This window comes from Globicephala melas, chromosome 19 (assembly GCF_963455315.2).
Source record: "Globicephala melas chromosome 19, mGloMel1.2, whole genome shotgun sequence".
In the NCBI taxonomy this organism is placed as follows: Eukaryota; Metazoa; Chordata; class Mammalia; order Artiodactyla; family Delphinidae; genus Globicephala; species Globicephala melas.
This window is the reverse complement of record NC_083332.1, coordinates 433,925-458,496: the sequence shown is the minus strand read 5'-3', so window position 1 is coordinate 458,496 and position 24,572 is coordinate 433,925. Positions and strand designations below refer to the sequence as shown.

Below are 24,572 nucleotides of genomic sequence, written 5' to 3'. Positions count from 1 at the left end.
AGCCTTGGAAAATAACAGCTCACATTTCTGGTGATAGAAGGAACAGAACAAAGCTAGAGCTTTTTCAAAGCCTCATTCCCAAACAACAGTCATTATCTGACCTGTTTGGTGGTTCCCAGGAAGACCCCACTTGAAAGGCTTGTGGGAACTTGCACAGCGCTAAAAACTTCTAGGAAGTAGGTATTTGTCAAATGTTTAATGGCAATGTTTTAAAGCGTTACTGTCTGAGGTGATGGAAAACAGACGGGATACACAATACACAAACCAGAAAATGAAAGGAAAACCTGAGGAGTGAGATGTCCATAGATTTGAAAAGTCCTAACATATTCCTGGGAATCTAGAAGGCCCATGCATACACACTGTAATTAAACTTTCAAAAGCCAAAGCCAAAGACAGAATCCTGAAAGCAACAAGAGAGAAGCAAGTCATCATATACACGGGATCCTCAACAAGATAAACAGCTTATTTCTCATCAGAAACCACGGAGGCCAGAGAGAAAAAGAAATATGTCAACCATGAATTCTATACCTGGCAAAACTATCATTCAAAAGTGGAGAAATCAAGACATTCTCCAATAAAAAAAGCTAAGAGTTTGCTGCTAGTAAACCTGCCCTACAAGAAATGCTAAAAGGAGTTCTTTAGGCTGAAATGAAAAGACACTAACTCGAAATACTGACTACCAGTAAAGGTAACTACATAGGTAAATACAAGACGACGATACAAATGCATTTTTTGTTTGTTTCCTATCTGATTTAAAAGACAACTACATAAAGCAATAATTATAAATAAATTAAAAATCTGTTATGAATCTATGTTGAAACACAATGTACAGATGTAATTTGTGACAATAATAGCACAAAAGAGGGAGGACAGAGCTATACAGAAGCAAAGTTTTTGTATACTATCAAAATTAAACTGATAGTAACCCAAACTAAATTGTTATAAATTAAGATGTTAATTATAATTCCCAGGGCAACCACTAATAAAATAACCCCAAAATTTATAGTAAAAGGAAAGTGGTTGCCTGTGTGTGCCTCTGTGTGTCTATCTGTGTGTCTCTCTGGAGAATAATAATAATGTGGATAAGAGGAGAGAGTATAAATGAGATTTTTTTCAGCTTACACATTTTATATAGCTTTGAGTTTTTTGAATCATGTAAATACATTATCTATATTAAAAAAACATTTTTTGTTGTTTTTTTGTAAGAAGAGTTAGTGACTACAGGCCACAAGTTTGGCAATAAAACATTAAAAAGCAGGTAAATGAATGAGAAGTCTTCTTAGACAAAGGGACAAAGCAAAGAACATGAGAGGTGAGGAGGGAAACTGTAGCATACAAAAACTGTTACCGTGTTAAAAAGGTGGGCATCTTTGCTCTGAATCAACAGCAGAAAAAAGTCAAGGGATAAAGGGATAAAGCTCCTTGGAAGGAACTGTGACCGTCTCTGAGGAAGTGAACTCCTCACGGCCTCAGCCCACTTCCCAAACAAGGATGGCTTGGAGGAAGGTTCCTCGCTCCCACCTGGGGTCTGCTCTCACCTGGACAAGTGCCTTGAGGAGGATATGCCTGCTCCACCGACCACGGTTCTTCTCCTTGCTCCAACAGGGAGATGACCTCAGGCTTGGCGATCTTATTCCCTACATGTGGAGGAAAAACACAGACTTGTAGAGCCATGTAACCCTCCCTTGTCTATTTCTCATGAATGACTTCACTTCATGCTTTATGAGCAATAGGGATTTCATCCTTGAACCTCAGGGCTCAAGATCATCTCAGCCCTTCTGAGGCCTCGTAAGCTTGTAAACAGAGAGTAGCACAGGGGATTGCAAGGGGGACAGCATCGTTTACTTGGGCAGTCCCCGCCTTACCCACAGAGAGCAGATGCCCATAGGTCTCCAGCATCACATCACGGTACAGGGTCCTCTGAACAGGGTCCAGCTGCCCCCATTCCTCTTGGGTGAAGTCCACAGCCACATCCTTGAAGGTCACTGGTTCCTAAAAGAGCACACATGTTCCTCCTCAGCCCGGAGCTACCCCCACTCCAGTGTTTTCTGGGGATGGAGTGAGGCTGACAGCCCTGGAGAGGAGATAGTACATAGAGGAATTGTCCTGGATGCGTTCGGTATTCTCACTGACGTGGGTCAGGTCTCACTGGGAGCCACCCAGGGCCCTGCATTTGGGATGTACTCTTAGGGAGTTAGATATCTGGGCCCACAATAACCACAATAGAGATGAGCAGGTCTCTCCTAAGATCTTGCCCAATTCTAGTTAACACTGGCTAGTATGGACAGGACTCCCATCTGGGCAATTCCTCCTGCTTCTCTGGAACTGCAGACACTTAATAAGACCGAGACCAGGACCAGGGTGGATGCAGACTCTGAGCCCTGGTCACAGACCAGAGAACCTGGGGCTCAAGTCTGCTCCACGTGTAGATATAGGACCTGGAAGGGTGACCGCCTTCTTGGCCACAGCAGAGACACTTCCACTCCCAGATTGTCTCCGACCCAAGGACTGGAGGTAGGGGTGAGACAGGATTAAGCAGAGCAGCCCAAGCCAAAGAGAATCACTTACAGTTGCTGTCAAAGCACTTTGATTTTGAAAAAGTTCAAACTGATGTTTTTAGGAAAAAGAGAACCAAGAATACCCACTAGAAAGCTAAAGGGAAGTCTGATTTTTGCAATGAATGCATCCCTTACAGTCCTTTGAAGCCATCAACGTGAGCCTCAGGTATCTGGGCACTTCCAGGTTGTGGCAGGGGGACTGGGGAGCGAGCTGTGCTTCATGGGAGGTGAGTGAGCGACAAACCCCACAGCCCCTGTTCCTTCCTAGGGCCCCCTCTTGGGCTGTCTGTGCACTACAGTCCTCCCTTCCATGTCAGTGCAGAATCATCCCCAGGACAAACACCCACTGAATAGATACACGTGCAGTGCGCTTCCACTCCAAGCATCCCTCCACTTCCTCACAGCCTGCTATTCACTTCTCTTCCACCCACATGTGGCCTTCCTTTCTGTCCTGAGAGTCATCCCCGACCAGGGTCAGCCCTCATGCTGGTCTTCAGTGTAGACTTTGCTCTGCTGGTCTGAACTGCTCCTCCTCCACCTTCACATGACTGGCTTGAAACACAGAACTGCTTCTGCTCCAGTGATTCTCTAACTCCAAAAAGCATTTACAACTGCTATTCACAACCTCCTTTAGTGAAACCCTCCTTAGCCTTGGACTCCTCCATTCCAATTTTTTTATTTTCCTCTTACAGACATGCCCAGGCCTCAGTTTCCTTACTGGCTGCTGCTTCTACATTTTTGGGGTAAACTTTTTTTACTTAAATGTAACATTCGGGTAGAGAAGTGCACAAAACCGAAGTGTGCACCATACCTAAACTCAATGCACTTTCAGAGTGATCACACTTGGGAGACCAGCTGGGAGGCCAGGCTTCCTGCCCAGGGTGCTCCTGGTGTGCCCATCTCATGCTCCCTAATCTCAAGGGTGGCACCTACTTAGATGGCTTCAAAGTTCAATAGTTAACAAGGTCCAAGCCCACACCGTGGCAGCTGTCAAGCTGGTGGACTGAGCCACAAGTTCACCTCCCACCCTTCCCAAGACCCCAACAGATCCCCATACACATACGTAAAAAGGAACAAAACCACCACATCTAATTGACACAGAGGAATGAAATCACTAGAGAGATTCTGCAACCCCTACTAAAATAGTGGACATTGGCAATGATCATTGATGACTGCTAAACCACAGGTGAAAGGCATAAGGGAAATGTCCGATGGAGGGGTCAGGCTGACAATACCTGCAGCCACTAATCCATCACATCACCTGGAAATGGGCCAACCAGACAACCTGTGCCCACTGATGCAGGACAGTAAGAAGGACCCAGCACCACCTATCAAGTACTCTTGCCCAAAATACAAAGCCTGAATCTGCCCTATCCTCTAGCTCAACTACCAGTCTATGGGAGACAGCTGGATAGAGGAACTCATCCAAGGACATCACAAAGGCAAAATCAGGCAACCCAAGACAGGTGACCTGGTTTCTTCAGTATATGAAGCACATGCAACATGTGGTCCTTGCTTGGATCCTGATTTGAATAACAACTGCAAAAGACATTTTGGGGACAAGTGGGGAAAAGTGAATACGGGCTTGGTATTAGGTAATAGTAAGGAATTACTGTTGTTAATTTTGTTGGGTGTGTAAAGGTATTGTGTTTATCTTCTAAAAGGTATGAATGTCTCAGATACATACACAGAAGTGTGAAATGATACAGTATCTGTGCTTTGCTATAAAATACTCTAGTTTTTTTTTTTAAAAGGTTGTCCGAATAAATGAAAAGGCAGAAAGTTGGAAGGTGACATTTGCTAAGGCTGGTGAATGTGGGTGTCTGTCGTCAGCTGAATAATGGCACTGCCAAAGACGTCCATGTCCTAATGACTGTTACCTTAATATGACAAAAGATGTCATAGTTACAGAGATGTGATTACGTTAAGGATGCTGAGATGGGAAGACTATCTTGGATTATCCAGTGGGCTCAATGAAATCACAAGGGTCCTTACAAGTGAAAGAGGTAGGAGTGTATGCGTCAGAGAAAAGGAGACAATGCAAGCAGAGGTCGGAGTGATGCACACTGAAGATGGAGGAAGGGGCCATGAGCCAAGAAATGGCAGGTAGCCTCTAGAAGCGAGTGAAAGCAAGGAAGCAGCCTCTCCCCTGAGCCTCCAGAAAGAACACAACCCTGTAGACCCATTCTAGACTTCAGACTCCAGAACATGAGAATAAATTCATGTTGTTCTAAGCCATTAAGTTTGTGGTAATCTGTTATAGCGGCAACAGGAAACTCGTAGGGTTTTTAAATCTCCTAAAGTTTTTTTTAAGAAAGTAAACGACATAACGGGCCAGCGAAGAGGCCGTCGGCATGTGGTGTTCTACACATTATTCCCGCAAGATGGGGAGATGAGTGTGGCTGACCAAGGAACCAGAGCAAAGGAGACCCCAGGCCTGCACATTAGAAGGGGCTGCAGGGGAAGCAGGACCCCAAGAGAGGCTCTGGGCTCTGAGCTTAAATGCCACTGAAGCCAGGAGAATCAGGCTGCAAGGTCTATACTCAGGACCTCTATATTCAGGACAACTTTGCCAGTTGCCCCACATCCCTGCCAGCCAGTTTGCCTTGTGGGAAAAACTCCCTGGACCCTCCTCATACTCAAGAGTGTGGGAGGTTCTCAGGCTGCCTGGATGAGTGACTACCCTGGAGTTGAGACCCCTTCAGCCCAACACAGGGAGAGGGGAGGGGTCTGTGGCCTAACAGCCAGCTGTGCACCCAGGAAACCGGAAGCAGAACCGACCTGGTGATCCTGGCCCACCGAGGCACATGGAGATTAGAGTGAGACTTGTCAGGGGAGGGAGGGAGAGAGACAGATAGAGACAGAGACCTAGAGGCAGGTCAATCAGGAACCAGACCTGCTCAGGTGCACAAAGCAGATCTGTGAGACACAGCCTCACAGCTCTTCTCTGGTAAACAAAGACAGACCAGAGGGCCCCTGCACACATGAGGAACATCTGCACAGGTGGAAAGACTGAACTTAGCAGCTAAGAGGACAGAGAATCCAGGCAGCAGTCACATCCAACTTCCAATGACCTATACTTCTAATTCCCAGATTGGAAAGATTCGGTATAAAATAGGACAGGATAATACAAGAGGCTCAGAGAATATGAAGAAGAGATAAAAAACACAGCAGTCAGGGGGCCATCTAACAGACAACCTCAGAAAAATAATATAAAGGAAAACAGGAGGGAATTTTTTAAAAACACAGGACTTCTTTAAAAAAGACACAACCAACACTAGCCATAAACAAAGACAGATATATTTGACAAAAATATACCAAAAAACATTTCACTGATAAAAGACACCATAGAGACAAGCTATAGATTTGGAGAAGATAATCCATATGTGGCAAAGACTCAGGATCCAGAAAGCATGAAATGCCTACATATTAATGTGAGAATCTACAGAAATCTAGGGATGGGAGACACACAGAGAAAGAAGGAAATACAGATGGCCAATAACTCATTTAAAGATATTCAACCTCACTAGCAATCAAAAACATGCAAATTAAAATAATGCAATAAACTTTTGTGGTCTTGAGGTAAACAAAAATTAAAAGACCCGATATTAATATTGTCAAGTGGCAGCAAAGATGCAGGGAAATATGCACCTTCTGAGTGGGGAGACTGAGAAGGGGCTTTGCCCTTTCAGAGCCACGTGGAAGCACTGGTCACACGGAAAACACAAACACCCTAAAACTCAGCGAAGTGCTGCCTCCAAGGTATGCCTAGATAAACTTAAACGTGCGCACAAAGCAAAACTAAAAGAACTTCCACAGGGCTTTGTTTGGAATAGGAAAAATGGTGGAAGGAGGAAGGACTTAGATGAGTAGAGTGCGCTTCTCTGATGTGGCAAAAGGAATGTACTTGACCTTCATCTACCACATGGATATACCTCAAAATTGACCTTGAAAGGTGTAGAAAAGCTACATGTAGAAAAAGCATTGTTAAAAAAACCAGATTATTACCTTATAATGTCTATATAGTTTATTACTTACATGAGTATGAAAATGGATTAACTATGTACGTATCTTAAGTGGTTGTTGTCAGGAAGGGTGCAAAAAGAATGTGATTGGGGACTAAAAAGAACGAAAGGTAAATATGGCAAAACATTAACGATGATTTGGAGTGGGACCCTGTTTAATCACTTTTTATACTTTTCTGCAGTTATGGAATTTGTCAAAATAAAAATTTAAATAAAAAATATTTTCAGAGTTGAGAGATGTCATCAAAACTGGAAGGGCCCATGGACTGCCCATCAGGAAGAAAAAAGACCCCTAGCAGAATATGCCCCAATGTCAGGGCCCACAACTCCTGGAGGCCTTAGGGATACAAAGAAAATGCAAAACTGAGGCTGGTGATGAAACAGAAGAGACAGCAGAAGATAGGCACCTAGTCTCACCAGCTGTGGAGACAAGAGGTGGGGCTGGGAGACGAAAGCCTCAGTTACCTAATGCTTAGGAGCAAGGAAGCAGAACAGAGAAGGGCCCCACCCCCTAGGTAGGAGTGAGCCCTTCCATTTCACAGGTAACCCTTACCTGAACTCCTACTTTCCAAATATCATCTGCCAGGATGACTTGCAAAGATGTTTCACCCAAATTCTTGTAAACATTTTTGGACATGTTGCTTTGTACACAAGTATAATCATTTATCTAGACATTCTAAGGCACTTTATGAAATCTGACACACCAGCCTCACGTTTAAACTACAGGAGGGTTTAAGAGAGGATGTAGGGGGTTCTGAGCTGGGTCTTAGCTGTTTACCTGACAGCTAAGGATCTCATCTGATTGCTCCTGCATTACCTGAATTCTCTGACAACTGGCCCCTTCATGGAACCTGGGGAAGTCCAGATATACTCTCTGGCATCTTCAGAATTTCATTATTTATTAATATTTTAGGGCAAGCTCTTTGCAGAGAAGGAAAATATAACTAAACTGTGCTCAACCTTGAAACAACCAAAGACGGAGGCAGAGTATTCCATTAATTCGTGTTTTATGTGAATGTTTACTGTGCAGAAATCTTTGGTGGATTGTTATAGTGGGGGTTTGAGAGTTTCCATATTTGGGGGGGTCTGGCTGGGGTTTTTATATGGGCTGGGATATTATTATTATTTTCCCTATTCATCAAAATAAAGGGCTCCCACTAGCTGAAACTTCACTAACCAACATGTTTGTAAGATCAGACTATTCAGATAACAAGGGATGACAGCATTTGATATTTTCACCAGGTGAATGCTTTATTTCAATAAATATTTAATTTGGAGGGAACAATAGAGGGATAAGGCGCTCTTGTTTGTGTTCCCAAGACCTCACTTAATACAAAACTCACACATTCAAGTCTTGAGTTTCCCACAGGGAAAGATCCAAAGTGGGTGTGGGAAGGGGCCAGGAGTACATGCTCACAAATCACAACTCTTCAGACATTAGAGGGTGGTGTTATTTTAATTCTCCATTTTATTTTCTCGGCATTAACTCTAATAACTCTCAGAAACCCTCATATAAATGGACAGCAGAGTGCAGCACAGTGGTTATTAGAATTTCTTCACAGCACTTCACTACAGCTAACTTCTGTTCCCAAGCAACTGATCAGGGCCCATCTTTCAGCCTAGTCTAGCTTCACTATCGATTGTCTGCAAATGACCGCACGTTGTAAGAGCAACGAACACCAGTCACCCAAGCTGTGATGCCCTCATTACGTGGCTCAGACCTGAGACGGCAGTGCTGTGACGTGGGGACAGCATACTCACGACGTGCTTCACCAGTCAGCCTTGAAACCGTGGGAGGTTTTGTTAATTTTTTTTTTAACTTGGCGGGAGACGTAATGCTAAGCAGAGATGTTATTAACATTTTTATATCACAGTATCTCACATTTGCTTGATTCATTATTTGAACTTAGAAATGAAAAATCTAAATATAGTAATGAAACTATTTTTGTCTTTCACAGCAGACAATCAGAGTACATGTAAATGTGAAGAACTAGGATAAAAATCTCTCATTTAGAAAAAACCCTAAGAAACTGAAACATGTTAAAAATGGCTACTTCCAAGTCATGAAAAGAAATAAAATACTGATAAACGATATGACATACAGGACCCATGAAAGCCAGACACAAAAGGCCATATATTATATGATTCCCTTTATATGAAATGCCCATAATGCGCAAATACAGAGAAAGTAGATTAGTGGTTGCCAGGAGCTGAGAGTTGGGGAAACAGGGAGTAACTACTAATGGGTATAGGGTTTCTTTTTGGAATGATGAAAATGTTCTAGAATTAGATACTGGTGATGGTTGCAGAGTTCTGTGAATATACTAAAACCCACTGAGCTACATACTTTAAAAAGTTGAACTTTATGGTACATTAATATTTTAATACAGCTTTTATTAAAAAAAATTTTTTAAGTGGCTGCCTCAAGTAAGGGGGCTGAGCAAGAGGGGAGGAGGGAGATGACACCTGTCCAACATCATGAACTGTGCTGCCCTATTTCTCTTGGGAGCCACCCTTGTGCCCTTACAGTCACGAAGTCCTCCTGCTTCGACTCCCTTATACCTCTCAGATCTGGCTTCCAGGTGCTGCAGACTGAAGCCTGATACGCCAGCCTGCTTCCCACAGCCCCCATTCTTTCCACTCCCCTGCCAGAGGCAACTTTCCAGCCACATTCTAGACCCTGGTTCCTCCTGCTTCCAACACTTCTGAGGCTTCTCATTACCACCAGGATGGAGACCCAGCTCGGTGGCGGGCATTCAGGATGCGGCTGGGTTTGTCCTGGCCTCTTTGGCCTAAAATCTAATTATGGCCAGCCTTCACCCAGATGCTGGTCATGTGGTGTGTCCCCATGGTGCTACTGGAGGCCAGATTCCTGCTCAGCAGGCTATGCCCACCCGGCTGATGTGTCCCCTTTACCCCTTGGCTCAGGGGTGTTCTATCTCCCAGGCAGCCTCCTCTCCACAGCAAAAGGACCCCAGGTGCTCTGTGCCCCACGGCCTCTATGCAGACTCTCCCAAGGCATCAGTTGTGCTCAGCTCCTCCAGGGCTCAGGGCCTCCCTAAGCACCTCTGGCTTGTGTCCTGAACCACATGTGCAGCACTAGGCAGATGGTGAGGTCTCAGCAGTTGACTGAACCACCCTGGAAAGTGGCATGGGAGCTCCTCAGGATGGGGGCTAACACTTCACCTTGTTCTCCTCCCAGTAAGCACAGAGCTCAGCAGACATCATCAATCTGAGTCAGGCACTGAATACATGAGGGAAGGTGGGAGGGAAAAAGAGGAGGGGGATGCTAGCCAGAAGAGGGTTGCCCCTTATCCACCAAACAGCCCACAGCACAGCTGGGGCCCGGGACTCTGAACAGGCTGGTTGACAGTGAGGCTGCAAGTCATGGAAAACAGAATTCTCCCGACCTGTGCTCAGGAATCAATAAACTTCTAGCTGATTCCTTCTTTACCCAAACCCTAGCTGTGGTAAACTGAGGAAGTACATCGACTGGGATGGCCGCGAACACCCTGAACACCTTAGGGAACAGGGCAACCCTTCACGAAAAAGCAGAAGCCCCATCTCACCTGGGCCTGGGCTGTCGGAAGCCTGGGGGCCCTCCTTCTCTCCTCAGGGGTCTTCTCCACGCACCAGGTAGAGTCCTGAGGACACAGAGCTGGGGGAGGAAAGTGAAGTCACAGAGGCAGTTCTCCCTCCCAGAAGTGTGACCACATGAGTCCCACCTCCTGACCCTGTCCTTCCCCTTTGGGCAAGGGAAAAACCCTACCTCCTCATGTTATAGATGAAAGCAGTGGGGCCGAGAAATTAAAGAATGTGCCTAAACACAGGGACAATCTCCCCTTGCTGAGGTACTGTCTTAGACAAAGTGTCTCTTCACAGACTTTCTAGGCCTGAGCCCTAAGTGGCCACACATTCATTCTCATGCATCCTGTCCTGGAGATATCATCACACCGTACCCCCCAGTGGAGTGTTCTGGTCCCTCTCTGTTCCAGCTCTGCCCAGAGACAGAGCTGGACCAGACCCCACGCCCCCGGCCCCCTCCTCCCCAGCTCTAATTCCCTGGCAATGGCAGGTTACTGCTGGGAGAGACCACAACATGTTAACCAATGTGGCTGATGGGGACACAAGTTGTTTTTTTGCCACACCATGAGGCATGTCGGATCATAGTTCCCCGACCAGGGATGGAACCCGCATCCCCAGCAGTGGAAGTGTGGAGTCTTAACTGCTGGACCACCAGGGAAGTCCGGGGACAAAAGTTCTTGACTCACCCCAGGAGGCCCACGGGTCAACAGCCGCCATCCCCCAGGACTGGTCCGTAAAGATACCTGCATCAGAGGATCCGGTTAGGACAAGGAAAGGAAAGAACTGTGACACCAATCCTAGTGACTAAAGGCTACAAATGGAAAAGGAGAACTGTCTCACTAATGCACAAAACAAAATTCCATAAGTAGAGACCAAGGACGTGTGAAACAAACCCAACATAAGCTAGATTTATAGCAGAAATGCACAGGTGGGTCACTTTCAGGAATTTTATTGATATGACACAGCAACAGAACAATTAAGGACAGAACTACTTAAATAGGCTGGACAGGTATTTGATAAAATTTAACATTACTTAATTTTTAAAAAATATTAGTAGAAAGATACTCCTTTGATATCTTTAATGACAGATACATGAAAGCTTGCTTAAAGATAAAACACACCACTGACACTATTTTAACATTGTTCTTATATCATAAAACACTGCTATATAATAAGAAACAATAATAATAGTAAAAAAATACGGGAGTAGTAGAGAAATTTTGGTTGTACGTACGACTGTCACACAAATCACTAGAAAATCTCTTAAAACTAATGAGACTTCTCAGGAGATGACTATGAAATACACAAAAATTACACTGACTTTAATACAAACAACCAACTTTTTAAAGAAATCTCACTCAGTTCTAATTCTATACCAAGACAGAGAGACCCCCCCCCTCCCCAATCCCAAAAGCCCTCAGCCCCTCTCCAGCACATCATTGCTGGAGAGGCCCAGAAGAAACAAGATTTGTACTCACCCCACGAAGCCCACGGGTTGATGGCTGCCATCCTGCAGGATTAATCCACCAGGAGCTTGCCCAGGAGCAGTGGATTTGGGTGATTACTGAAAGCAACTGCAATACCCACCTAGTGATAAAAGTGTAAAAAGACAAAAAATGGTCTTTCCTCACAGAAGATCCAGTGGGAATAAAGAGAACACATCCACAGAAACAAAAAGACTCCTACAGAGCATTATAAGAATACAATTTACATGTCAAAAACATAACAGAATTTCTTAAAAGAAATGAAGGGTGACAAGAATTAGCTGAAAAATGGGCACGTTCCAGAATAAGAGAGCAGAAATTTGTCAACAGTTCTCAAGAGACAGCTACTGACAAGGACAAGGTAGCTTTTCTGTTGATTTAACGAAAATTACTATAAAATCTACGTACAACCTTCACATGTAAGTGGCTGTCTAGAGCAGAAAGGAAGGAGGAACGGGGGAATGAATGCTTAATGGGTTCAGGGGTTTTTTCCTTGGGGGTTGTTATGAAAATGTTCTGGAATTATATAGTGGTGATGACTGCACAACGTTCTGAAAGCACAACAAAATCACTGACTTGTACGATTAAATGGTTAATTTTATGTTACGTAAATTTTATCTTTAAAAAAAAAAAAATCCACCTGGAAGACCTACCAGGCCCAAGTCTGTCTGTCTCTGCTGGTGCAGAGGCCAAAAGAAAGCCGGGTTTGGAGCCCAGACCATCCCCAACTCCCTAAGTTCTAGGCTTATTTATGCAAGTCCCGCACCTCTCTGAGGGCCCGACGCCCATTGGCAGAGCTCTGCGGATTCCTGGGAGAGTGCACAAAGCGCTGGGACGCCCACTGGGCACCAGGGGCACCGGGATCTGCGCCCGAACTCCAAGTCGGCACACTGAGTATTCTGCACTCTTGCCTGCAACTTGACAAAGTCCTCGGTCACTGTACGTTTAAAGGAGCCCTGGGCTGTTCCCAACCCACTTTTGACTTGCCTCTGCGTCAGACGAGAACGGACTCGTACGAGAAACGCCCGCCAGGGAAGGAAAGGTAGACTCCCCGGAACGGCCTCGGAGGGGTCCTCGCCTCCTGCTTCCTGGCCTCCCGCCCCGGATTTCCTCCGCAACCCTGCCGCGGGTGCGATGCTCTCAGCCCGTCCCGGGAACGGCCGGACTCACCTGGTTCGCAACCACCGGCCTCGCACCCCTGAGGGCCAGTGCCCGCCGCTCTTCGCGGGCGACTTAACAAGCTCGCGTTTGCTTCGCCGGGGACGTTCGGCCCGGCTCGCCCGTGCGTCTGGGGTTCCCGCCCGGAGGACAAAGGCCCGACGCGCAGGGCTCACCCAGGCCCGCCCAGTTGTTCCAGCGCGGCCGCGAGGCCGTAGGCGGGCCGAGGGACCTGCCCTGGCGTCGCGCCCGCCGCGAGTGTAGGCGTCGGCTCTCTCCACCCGTTCTCCCGACCTCCCGGCCAGCGGCAGCGGCAGCGGCAGCGGCAGCAGCAGCAGCAGCAGCAGCAGTAGCAACCCCACGGACTGGGCGACCGCCTCACCTCAGCAGCGGACAATGGCGGTCGCTCCCCCCACCCACCCCGGCCCGGCGTCGACCGGGACGCGCCGCGCAGGCTGCTGGGAGTGGTAGTTCCAGGCGGAGCGCTTCCGGTTAGACCTTGGCAAGTTCCTGGAGGTGCTCGGCCTCCGAGTTCCTCCTTCTAGGGATTTACCCGGACCGCCGTGCCAGAGACCTCGGCGAGGCGGGCGGTGCTTTCCCAGCGGCGGACCGCGCTCCCCAGCCACCGCTGCCTGACGTTAGGGGGCCTCGGTAAATCGCTGGTCGGCGAGCCTCAGTTTGGCCGTCCGTAAAACGGCGGCTTGCTGTAGCCGCAGTTAGCGGTGGGAACTTGGTTGAAGTCTGAGCACTTTCCTTTTCGTTCAGTAGTTAAAAGATTGTTAAGGAAGTGGTTGTTAGGATACCCTTTTTGGACACGGAACCTAATTTTGAGCTTCCCCTCACATATGAAGCCCTACTCCTTGTTACCGAGACGAATTTGAGTCCGCTGGACCGAGGCCTCCTTCCCAGCTGTGTTGGGGGTGACCCTTGCTCAGAGCTCCCTAGCCCCTTCCTCCTTGCTCCTTATTCGCCATGCCTGTTCATTTCTCCACCCTAGTTTCGACTGATTAGTTGGGGGGACAGCATGGTGGTCAGAGAGTGGCCAATTGCAGAGAGCCTTAGGGGCATCGGAATGGCTCTGGCTGTGAGCTACGGCATGGTTCTGAGCAGAGCAGTCATGGGCTCTGGCCTCCTCAAAGGATCACTCACTGTGGCTTCTGTGTGGAGAGCAGAGTTAAAGAGGGTGAGGGAAGGACCAGAGTGACCTTTGTACCAATGCAGTAATCAACGTGGGTGGTGATCCGTGGTCAGATTGTGGAAATGTTAGCGTTCAAAAGGTAGCGCCAACAGGCAGTAGGTTAAAGGTTGTGCATCATGGGCTGCGGTCCAGTCTGTAATACCCAGAACAAGGAAGGGCATGGAGGAGGCCTCTCAATGCAGAGCAGTTCACCAGGGCCCGGTGGGGAGTGGGTTACAGGTGTGTGATGATACTGCTTCCCTAATACCCAGGCCCTCTCCTACTTCAGGTACCCCAGCTTGTTGGATGCTACCTTGTTCTCTCTGTCACGAGGTGGCAAACGCTGGGGCGAACAGCCATCTTGGATGCCACATTATGGAAGTCTGGGCTACGTCTGAGCTGTTACTGAGGTTTCTGAGTGGGGAGAGACCAGAGCAGTAGGAGAATCTAGGTTGTCTGTGGACATGCCCTTCCTCTGAGAGGTGCCCAAAATGTGGTCACTCCATGCCACGTGAAGGGCTTCAGCTGGTTCCATTTCCTCATAACCAGATAAGAATGAAAGGTAAAGGGGGGGCTTCCCTGGTGGCTCAGTGGTTAAGAATCCACCTGCCAATGCAGGGGACACAGGTTCGAGCCCTGGTCTGGGAAGATCCCACATGCTGCAGAGCAACTAAGCCCGTGTGCCACAACTACTGAGCCTGCGCTCTAGAGCCCATGAGCCACAACTACTGAAGCCCGCGCACCTAGAGCCCATGCTCTGCAACAAGAGAAGCCACCGCAATGAGAAGTCTGCACGCCACAATGAAGAGTAGCCCGCACTGGCCACAACTAGAGAAAGCCTGCACGCAGCAAGGAAGACCCAGTGCAGCCAAAAATAAATAAATAAAACTTAATTAATTTTTTTCTTTTTTTTAAGGTAAAGGGAGGAGGAGTCCAGGATACATTACTTGGAATAAGTAGGGTATTTTATGAACTGGGTTGTAGGGTCGCCAATAGTATAATAACTAGTACAAGTCAGCTAGACTTGAAGTTACCTTATGCTCTCAAATCCTAGGATTAACTCATCTTCTCCAGCTAAGAGTCCAAGAGTCACTAAGGTCAACACTATGGGATTCTGAGTCCCCCCAGAAGGACGTCAAGATGCTTCTTTACTGCTGGTGACCATGCAGAAGTTCCCCCTTCCACAGCTTTTCTTTGCCACCAGTTCACCATTCAGCATCCAAATTCTCACATCTCTGGAATTTAACGTTAGACGTCTGCTCGTTTTTCTTTTAAGAAAAACATGTAAAATATAGTAAACTCGTCAGAGATTCAATGAAACCCTGTGAACACACTCCTAAGCTGAAAAAAAAAAAATCAACCTACAGGCTGAAACACCTGTGTTTCCCTCGCCAATAGAAACCCCCCCTTCCTCCAGAGGCAGCCACTATCCTGAATGAGATGTGGATCACTCCATACATTTCCTGAAACTTTACATGCCTGTGTTCGAAAGCAATACAAAGCACGTTTTGCATTCATATAAATGCATAAGATTTCATCTGCAACTTGCATTTTTTGCTCCATATATAAGGAAAGATTTATCCTTTCAGTGTTGTTTTTTTTTTCCGTGTGGCATGTGGCATCTTAGTTCCCCAACTAGGGAATCGAACCCGGCCCCCTGCAGTGGAAGCATGGAGTCCTAATGCATTATTTAAAAACTGCATTATTATTATTTTTGCATTATTTTTAAAGATTATTTTTTTGACGTGGACCATTTTTTAAAAGTCTTTATTGAATTTGTTACAGTATTGCTTCTGTTTTATGTTTTGGTTTTTTGGCCATGAGGCATGTGGGATCTTAGCTCTGTAACCAGGGATCGAACCTGCACCCCTCTGCACTGCAATGCAAAGTCTTAACCACTTGACAGCCAGGGAAGTCCCAACAATTGCCTTTTTATATGCTTATAATGAACAACTGGAAATTGAAAATAGTAAAAATACCATTTACCGCAACATCAAAAATATGAAATACTTAGGGATAAATGTGACAAAAGATGTGAAGAATTCATATATTGAAAACAAAATATTGCTGACAGAAATTAAAGAAGACCTAAACAAATAGAGAAATATACTTGTTTATATGTTAGAGGACTCAATATTGTTAGGATGTCAATTATCTTCAAATATATAGATTCAATGCATTTCCAATCAAAATCCCAGCAGGAGTTTTTGTAGACATGGAATCATATGAAAATGCAAAGACCTAGAATAATAAAAACAACTCAGAAATGAAGAAAATTGGAGAGTTAGCACTATCTGATCTCAAAAATTATTATAAAGTACATAATCGAAACAGCATGGTATTGGTATAAACAGATACATCAATGAAACAGAATATATAGTTCAGAAATAAACCCATACATCTATGGATAACTGATTTTTTACAATGGCACAGAAGGCAACACAGTGGGAAAAGGATAGCCTTTGCAACAAGTAGTACTGGAACAACAGGATATCTATCTTTATTTTTTTTTTAAAAAAGAACTTTGATCCTTAACTCACACCGTGTACAAAAATTAAAGTGGATCAACAATTAGAACCCAATTTTTGAAAAAAGAGTAAAATATTTTCATGAAAGAAGATGGGCAAATGACAAACAAGCACTTGAAAAGATGCTCAACATCAATAGTAATTAGAGAAATATAAATTAAAACCACAATCAATGGCTTCCCTGGTGGCGCAGTGGTTAAGAATGCAGGGGACACAGGTTCAATCCCTGGTCTGGGAAAATCCTACATGCCACAGAGCAACTAAGCCCATGCACCACAGCTACTGAGCCTGCGCTCTAGAGCCCGTGAGCCACAACTACTGAGCCTGCGTGCCACAACTACTGAAGCCCGCGCACCTAGAGCCCATGCTCTGCAACAAGAGTAGCCACTGCAATGAGAAGCCTGCGTACCGCAATGAAGAGTAGCCCTTGCTCACCAAAACTAGAGAAAGCCCACGCGTAGCAACAAAGACCCAACACAGCCAAAAATAAATAAATTAAATAAATAAATTTATTTAAAAAAAACAGGGCTTCCCTGGTGGCGCAGTGGTTGAGAGTCTGCCTGCCAATGTAGGGGACGTGGGTTCGTGCCCCGGTCCGGGAAGATCCCACATGCCGCAGAGCGGCTAGGCCCATGAGCCATGGCCGCTGAGCCTGCGTGTCCAGAGCCTGTGCTCCATAACGGGAGAGGCCACAACAGTGAGAGGCCCGCGTACCGCAAAACAAAACAAAAAAAAACACAACGAGAATCCAATACACATCTACTGGAGTTGCAAAAATCAAAAAGACTGACTATACCAAATATTGATGGGGATGTGGAGGAACTGGAACTCTCATACTTTGCTGATGGGAATGTAAAATGGTATAACCACTTTGAAAAACAAAATGACAGTTTCTTAAAATGCTGAACTTACACCTACTGTATGATCCAGATGTTTTAATCCTATTTATCGAAAAGGAAATATATGTCCATACAAAGACTTGTACACTATACTAGTGTTCATAGCAGCTTTATTTGTAATAGCTCCAAACTGGAAACAACCCAGATGTCCACCAACAAATGACTGGATAAACAAATTGTGGTAGATCCATAAAATGGAATACTAGTCAGCAGTAAAATGGAATGACCTATTGATACATGCAACAACATGGATGGATATCAAAATAATTATGCTAAGTAAAAGAAGCCAGTTCCCCCTCCCCCCAAAAAAAGAGTATGCAACATATCATTCCATTTATATACAAGTCTAGAAAATTCAAGCTAATCTATAGTAACCGAAAGCAGACCTGTGGTCATTTGGGAACAGAGGAATGGGGAAGGATGTGGAGAGGTAGGAGGAGGGACTTCAAGGGGCATGAAGAAACGTGCGGGGGTGATGGTCATATTCATTTTCTTGATTGTGGTGATGGTTTTACAGATTTAAACGTCAAAATTGGAACTTCCCTGGAGGTCCAGTGGTTAAGACTCAGCGCTTCCATTGCAGGGGGCACGGGTTCAATCCCAGATAGGGGATCTAAGATCCCACAAGCCGTATGGCGTGGCCAAAAGAAAAATAATTTTTTAAAAAAAGGTCAAGGGGGGCTTCCCTGGTGGCGCAGTGATTGAGAGTCCACCTGCCGATGCAGGGGACACGGGTTCGTGCCCCGGTCCAGGAAGATCCCACATGCTTGCGTACCGCAAAAAAAAAAAAAAAAAAAAAAAGTCAAGTGGACTTCCCTGCTGGTCCAGTGGTAAAGAATCTGCCTTCCAATGCAGGGGACGCAGGTTCGACCCCTGGTCAGGGAACTAAGATCCCACGTGCTGCAGGGCAACTAAGCCTGTGCGCCTCAACTAGAGAGAGAAGCCCGCGCACCCCAGTGAAGGATCCTGCATGCCGCAGTGAAGACCCCGCGTGCTGCAACTAAGACACGATGCAGCCAAAAATAAAATTTTTTTAAGAAGGTCAAAATTTATGAAATTGTACACTTTACGTGCAGTTTATTTTTATTTATTTATTTATTTGGCTGCGTTGGGCCTTCGTTGCTGCGCTCGGGCTTCCTCTAGTTGCAGTGATCGGGGGATAGTCTTCATTGTGGTGCGCGGGTTTCTCATTGTGGTGGCTTCTCTTGTTGCGGAGCACAGGTTCTAGGCACAAGGGCTTCAGTAGTTGTGGCACGCAGGCTCAGTATTTGCGGCACACACGCCCTAGAGCGCATGAGCTCAGTAGTTGTGGCTCACAGGCTCTCGAGCACAGGCTCAGTAGTTGTGGCGCATGGGCTTAGTTGCTCCGCAGCATGTGGGATCTTCTAGGACCAGGGATTGAGCCCGTGTCCCCTGAATTGGCAGGTAGATTCTTAACCACTGCACCACCAGGGAAGTCCATGTGCAGTTTTATTATGTGTCAATTATATTGCAATTAAGCTGATTAGAAAGTCTTTTAGGAGAAAATACAAGCTACTATTTTTAGGACCCAAACGTAGTTGGGATTTTGAACTGAAGACATAAAACACAAACAATGAAAGAAAAAAGACATTTTTAAAAATCCTTCTTTTCTTCAAAAGACACCATAAACAAAGTAAAAGACAGGACTCCATGCTTCCACTGCATGCACAGCTTGAGGAATCCCAGTTCCCCCACCAGGGATTTGAACCCAGGCCACGGCAGTGAAAGCACCAAATCCTAACCACTAGACCACAAGGGAACTCTCTGCAATTAATTTTTTTGAGTACTTAGGATTTTTGTTATTTCAACTGTTTAAAAAACAACAAAAACAAAATGGGAAAAGATCTTTCCAAAATAACTGGATATTTACCTAAGGAAATTATTCTCACATAAAATCTCTAAAAGAACATCATTAACAACAACAACAAGAAAAAGTTACTGTGGCCAATAACACTGAAAATATTCCTCTTTTTATAGCAAAACCCAGGCCATGGCAGTGACAGTGCTGAACCCTAACCACTAGACCACCAGGGAGCTCCCTGCAATTTTTTTTTAAAAATATTTATTTATTTATTTATTTGGCTGTACTGGGTCTTAGTTGTGGCATGTGGGATCTTCGTTGTCACGTGCCAGATCTTTAGTTGCGGCATGTAGGCTATGTTAGTTGCAGCATGCAGGATCTACTTCCCTGACCAGGGATCGAACCTGGGCCCCCTGCATTGGGGGCGCAGAGTCTTAACCACTGGACCACCAGGGATTTTTGAATATTGATCTTGTATTGTGCAATCCTGCTATACTCACTTGCTAGTCCTAATAGTTTTTTTCTTTTTTGATTCCATCAGATTTTTACATTGAAGATCAGTTAATCTGTAAATAACAGATTTTACTTCTTCCATTCCAATACGGATTCCTTTTATTCCATTTTCTTGCCAATTGCCTTAGCTAGAACCTCCATTACAATGTTGAATAGAAGTGGTGAGATCAGACATCCTTGCCTTGTTCTCATCTTAGAGGTAAAGCATTCCGTTTTTTACTATTGAGTGTGATATTACCTGTAGGTTTTTGTAGATGCCTTTTATCAGGTTGAGGCAAGGGACATGAAAGAACTTGCTAGCGTAATAGAAATGTTGTGTCTTGATATGCATTTGTCAAAAATGCTTCAATGGTGCCTCTAAGATATGAGCACTTCACTGTTCTGGGTACACAGCAAAATTCTAGGCTAAGGGGATTCTCAGGATGAGAAAATTACTTTTGCACTTGGAGTTCTTCCTGCCCCAAGTTTGGGGCTCTGTTCCACCCGCTCACTGTTGTCCAGGGCTCTGCTGCTCTCTCCTTCTTTGTTCAGAGTTGCTCTAGCCAATTTTGAGGCCTACCTGCACCCAGACCAGTTGCTTGTCCCCAGCGTGCTCACCTGTGAAGGGGCCACCTCCTTGAAATGCATCAAGGCTTCCTTGCTCCCAGCCCCTCTTTGGTAGTGTACCATAGGAGAGTATAATTTTTAAACTTTGTTTTACTCATTGTTACATTGGGAGCTAAGGTTGTTCATGCACTCCTACATCTTCACTGGAAACAAGTTTGATGTTGTCATTTTCTTTAAAGCTACCTCTGTGATTAAAATGTAGTCAGGGGGAGAATCACAGGTGAGGGCCCCAGTAAGCTTTTCCATGTTAAGGATCTGAATCTTAAATTCTGGATAAAATGGGAAGACACAGGAACTTTCTCCACAGAGGCTGGCATGACAGGAGTTAACGTTTCAGCAGGAATTCTACTTGCTGTTTGAAGAATAAACAGGTAAACAAATCTTTGCAAACTCTGATAAATGGTGTGACGAAGGATCAGCTAGGTCTGGTTGGTCATGAATGTCCTTTCTAAAGTGATGTCTAAACCCAGACCAGAAGGATGGGTCTCAGCTTCCCAAAGGTTATGCTGGGTGGACTGTGGTTCCAGATGGAGGGAAAAACATTTGCAGGCACCTTGCCAAGATTCCAGGAACCAGAACAGGGCCAGTGCAAGCCAAGCAGGGTGAACACCTGGGACAGTGCTATGGTGGGAGCATTCAGAGGCAGGCAGAAACCAGACACAGGCTGAGAAGTTACTTATTCTGGGAACTGTGCTGAATAAGTAAGCTGCATGTGTATCAAATGGTACACATTCACTGTAAACAAAATCGCTTAGGAAAAGGTAGAGCAAACATTGCTTAAAAGTCCCATTACCCATAGATAATCAATGTCAACATGTGGGTGACATTCTTCCACAGAGTTCCCCTGAGATTTATGGTTTTATAGAGTTGGGATCATCCAGGTTGTTATGAGCCTAATTTTGTCTCCCAACAATATGCCATTTAATTTCTGCACCACAGTTACTTAAACATTCTCCTATTGGTGAGCATTTCTTATTTTGCTGTTACAAACCGTGCTATAACAAAGGTCCTAGGGCCGTGTGCGTTCATAACTGTGCAGTTATTTCCACGGGTGAGACTGCTGAATCAACTCATGAGCATACTTTACATATGGACACTTCTAACCTGACCACCCTATAAAGAGGGTGCACCCATATAACCATCCATGGGTGCTGAATAATAGGGTCAATTTCCCTACTAGTTTTGCCTACATCCAACACAGTCTTTTAAAATCCTTGCCAGTCTTTACCTGTCAGTTAGCCACCTGGGACTGAATTTTCTGCAGTCTAAACAGCACTTCCTTACTAGGATTTTTGTATTAAATGAGGTTACTTAGACTGAATGCTTGGGATACTGCCTACCTCATAACAGGTGCCCAAGTATATACTTTTATCATTTTTATTTATATCTCTTTGATTATTGATGAGCTCATACACTTTTCCATGTATTTATTGTCCATATGTACTCCTTTTGTGAACTGCCTGCTCATACATAAGGCTGGTGAGCAACCTTGCCTTGGTCCTTCCTGAATGGAACAGGAACGGCTCTAGATCAGGAATTGGCAAAGCTTTTCTGGCATTTTGGCTTTTCAGGCCATGCAACCTCTTTCACAGCTACTCTACCTCATAAAGCAGCTACCGACAACATGGAAATGAGTGGGTACATGCTATGTTCCAACAAAACTTTACTTACAAAAACACATGGGCCAGATTTGGCCTGTGGGCCCTAGTTTGCCAACCTCAGCTCTAGTGCCACCATTAAGCCTGATATCATCATATTATAAAAATACTTTTTCCGGGCTTCCCTGGTGGCGCAGTGGTTGGGAGTCCGCCTGCCGATGCAGGGGACACGGGTTCGTGCCCCGGTCCGGGAAGATCCCACATGCCGCGGAGCAGCTGGGCCCGTGAGCCATGGCCACTGAGCCTGCGTGTCCGGAGCCTGTGCTCCGCAACGGGGAGAGGCCACAACAGTGAGAGGCCCATGTACCGCAAAAACAAACAAACAAAAATACTTTTTCCGTTACCAGGGTTTTTTTCTCCCCCGAAATAATAAATATTAAGTTTTATCAGCTTCTTTTTCATTAATCATTGAGATGACTTGTTTTTCCCCACTGCTTGATTAAAATGGAGCATGGTAGTCGTATATTTCCTAATACAAAGTACCCGTTTACTGGAGTGATTGTTCCTAAATCCAGGTGTACTCGCTGTAATGTCTGATCTGGAACTTTTGCATTAATATTCCTGAGAGATATTGGCCTTTTTCTTTCTTTGAGCTTTGACAGACTGGTATCACAAAAGAGGTAGCATTCAACTCTCTATATGTTCTGGAATAGTTGTATATCAAAGAATTTTCTATTTCTTGAAGGTGGAAATAATTCAGTGATAAAATAGCTTGGGCTTGAAATTTTGTGGAGTAATTTCCTGAGAACTTTTTCAATTTATTCTGAAATGTTTCGTCTATTAGGTTTTCTGTGTCTTCTTCAGTCAATATTATGTTTTTCTAGAAAACTATCTTTTTCGTCTAAGTTTTTCAGGTGTTAACACAAAAATGTACAAATCTTATGATATAATTTTCTCTATGTTTATTTCCCTTTTCATTTCCAATGGTGCAAATCTGTGTGTTATTTTTCTTGATCGTGTTAGTTTGGAATTTATAGTTTGTTTTTCTCAGAATCATCTTTTACTATGTATTTTCTCCTTTTATCACTATTACATCCTTATTTCTGCCTTGATTAGAAATATTTTTTTTCTAATTTCTTGTGTTTAGCACTAAATTTATTTCCATTTCTTCTTGTTTTTGCTACTTTAGTGCACCCATTTCTAATGATTCAGACTGACATTTGAGCTTCTTTCTCCTCCTTGTATTTTTTTTTTTGCGGTACGCGGGCCTCTCCCGCTGCGGAGCACAGGCTCCGGATGCGCAGGCTCAGCGGCCATGGCTCACGAGCCCAGCCGCTCCGCGGCATGCGGGATCCTCCCAGACCAGGGCACAAACGTGTGTCCCCTGCATCGGCAGGCGGACTCTCAACCACTGCGCCACCAGGGAAGTCCCTCCTCCTTGTATTTTTATTTGTTGTAAAACTGTCCCGATTTTTAGAGAAACATAAAAAGGCCCAGTATTCCCAGACTCTTATTAAATTAGCTATGTTCGTTTCTGTTTTCTTCTAAGCCCTTGTCCAGATGCACACATAGGATAACACAGCCACAACAATTCTGCACTTCTCAGTACACATTACAGGTGCTTTCCGTATTTCTACACAGTGTTCATAATAACAGTTTATGGTGACTTCCTGAAACAAATTAGAAGTACCCTAACTTTCTAGCACTGGAGAACAAAGAAGTAAATCATAGCACTCTGGCTCTTGGAAATAGTACATTCAGTCTTTGAGTCAAATATCATCAACCTATTCTGACTTCTCAGCAACGGCCTTTCCCACACTGGTTGATTGTATTAGCTAGTATTATTGAAGGGAGTTTTGATTTTACTAATTATTTTTCATTGGCAATTTACCCAGGTATCAAATACCACCCAGTCTCAGCCCTTCTCTGGAAATGGTTAAAAAAGACAAAATCTACATATACTTGTATAGCTTTTGTGAATTAAAATGAAATGTGTAATTTCCTCCCCCTGGTATGAGTTCTTTGGTGCCCAATAAAGTTAGAACCTTGATTGAAAACTTTCCTACACTGATGACATTCATATGGTTTCTCTCCAGTGTGTGTTCTCTTATGTTGAGTGAAGGATAAATGAAAACTGTAAGTTTTCCCACATTCATTACATTTGTAGGGTTTCTCTCCAGTATGTGTTCTCTTGTGCACATTAAGATTACACCGTCCACTGAAGGATTTTCTACATTCATCACATTTATAGGGATTCTCTCTAGTATGAGTTCTCTGATGTACATTAAGGTGAGAATTTTGGCTAAAAGATTTTCCACATTTATTACATTTATAAGGTTTCTCAAAAGTGTGAATTCTCTGGTGCAAAATGAGGTGAACACTCTGCCAGAAAGATTTCCCACATTCATTACATTCATAGGCTTTTTCTCTACTGAGATTTCTTAGATGGTGAGAAAGAGATGAAAGCTTCTTAAAGGCTTTCCCACATTCATTACATTCATAGGCCTTCTCCTTACCATGAGTTCTCATGAACTGAGAGAGGTGTGACCTATGGGCAAAAAAATCCCCACTTTCCTTATATCCATAACATTTTTCTCCAGTATTAATTATCTCATGTGT

The 24,572-nt window shown here is 44.7% G+C and overlaps 1 protein-coding gene across 1 annotated transcript in view; it reads right to left on the bottom strand.

Moving 5' to 3' along the window:
* The window catches only part of ZNF606 (zinc finger protein 606), a 52,377-nt gene that overhangs the window by 5,508 nt on the left and 22,297 nt on the right, over window positions 1–24,572 (bottom strand). The window contains 6 exon segments of the mRNA XM_060288901.2: window positions 1,539–1,637; window positions 1,866–1,992; window positions 10,153–10,241; window positions 10,855–10,911; window positions 11,647–11,755; window positions 12,419–12,563. Of these exon segments, the coding sequence (XP_060144884.2) occupies window positions 1,539–1,637; window positions 1,866–1,992; window positions 10,153–10,241; window positions 10,855–10,911; window positions 11,647–11,677 (403 nt within the window). The 5' untranslated portion in view covers window positions 11,678–11,755; window positions 12,419–12,563.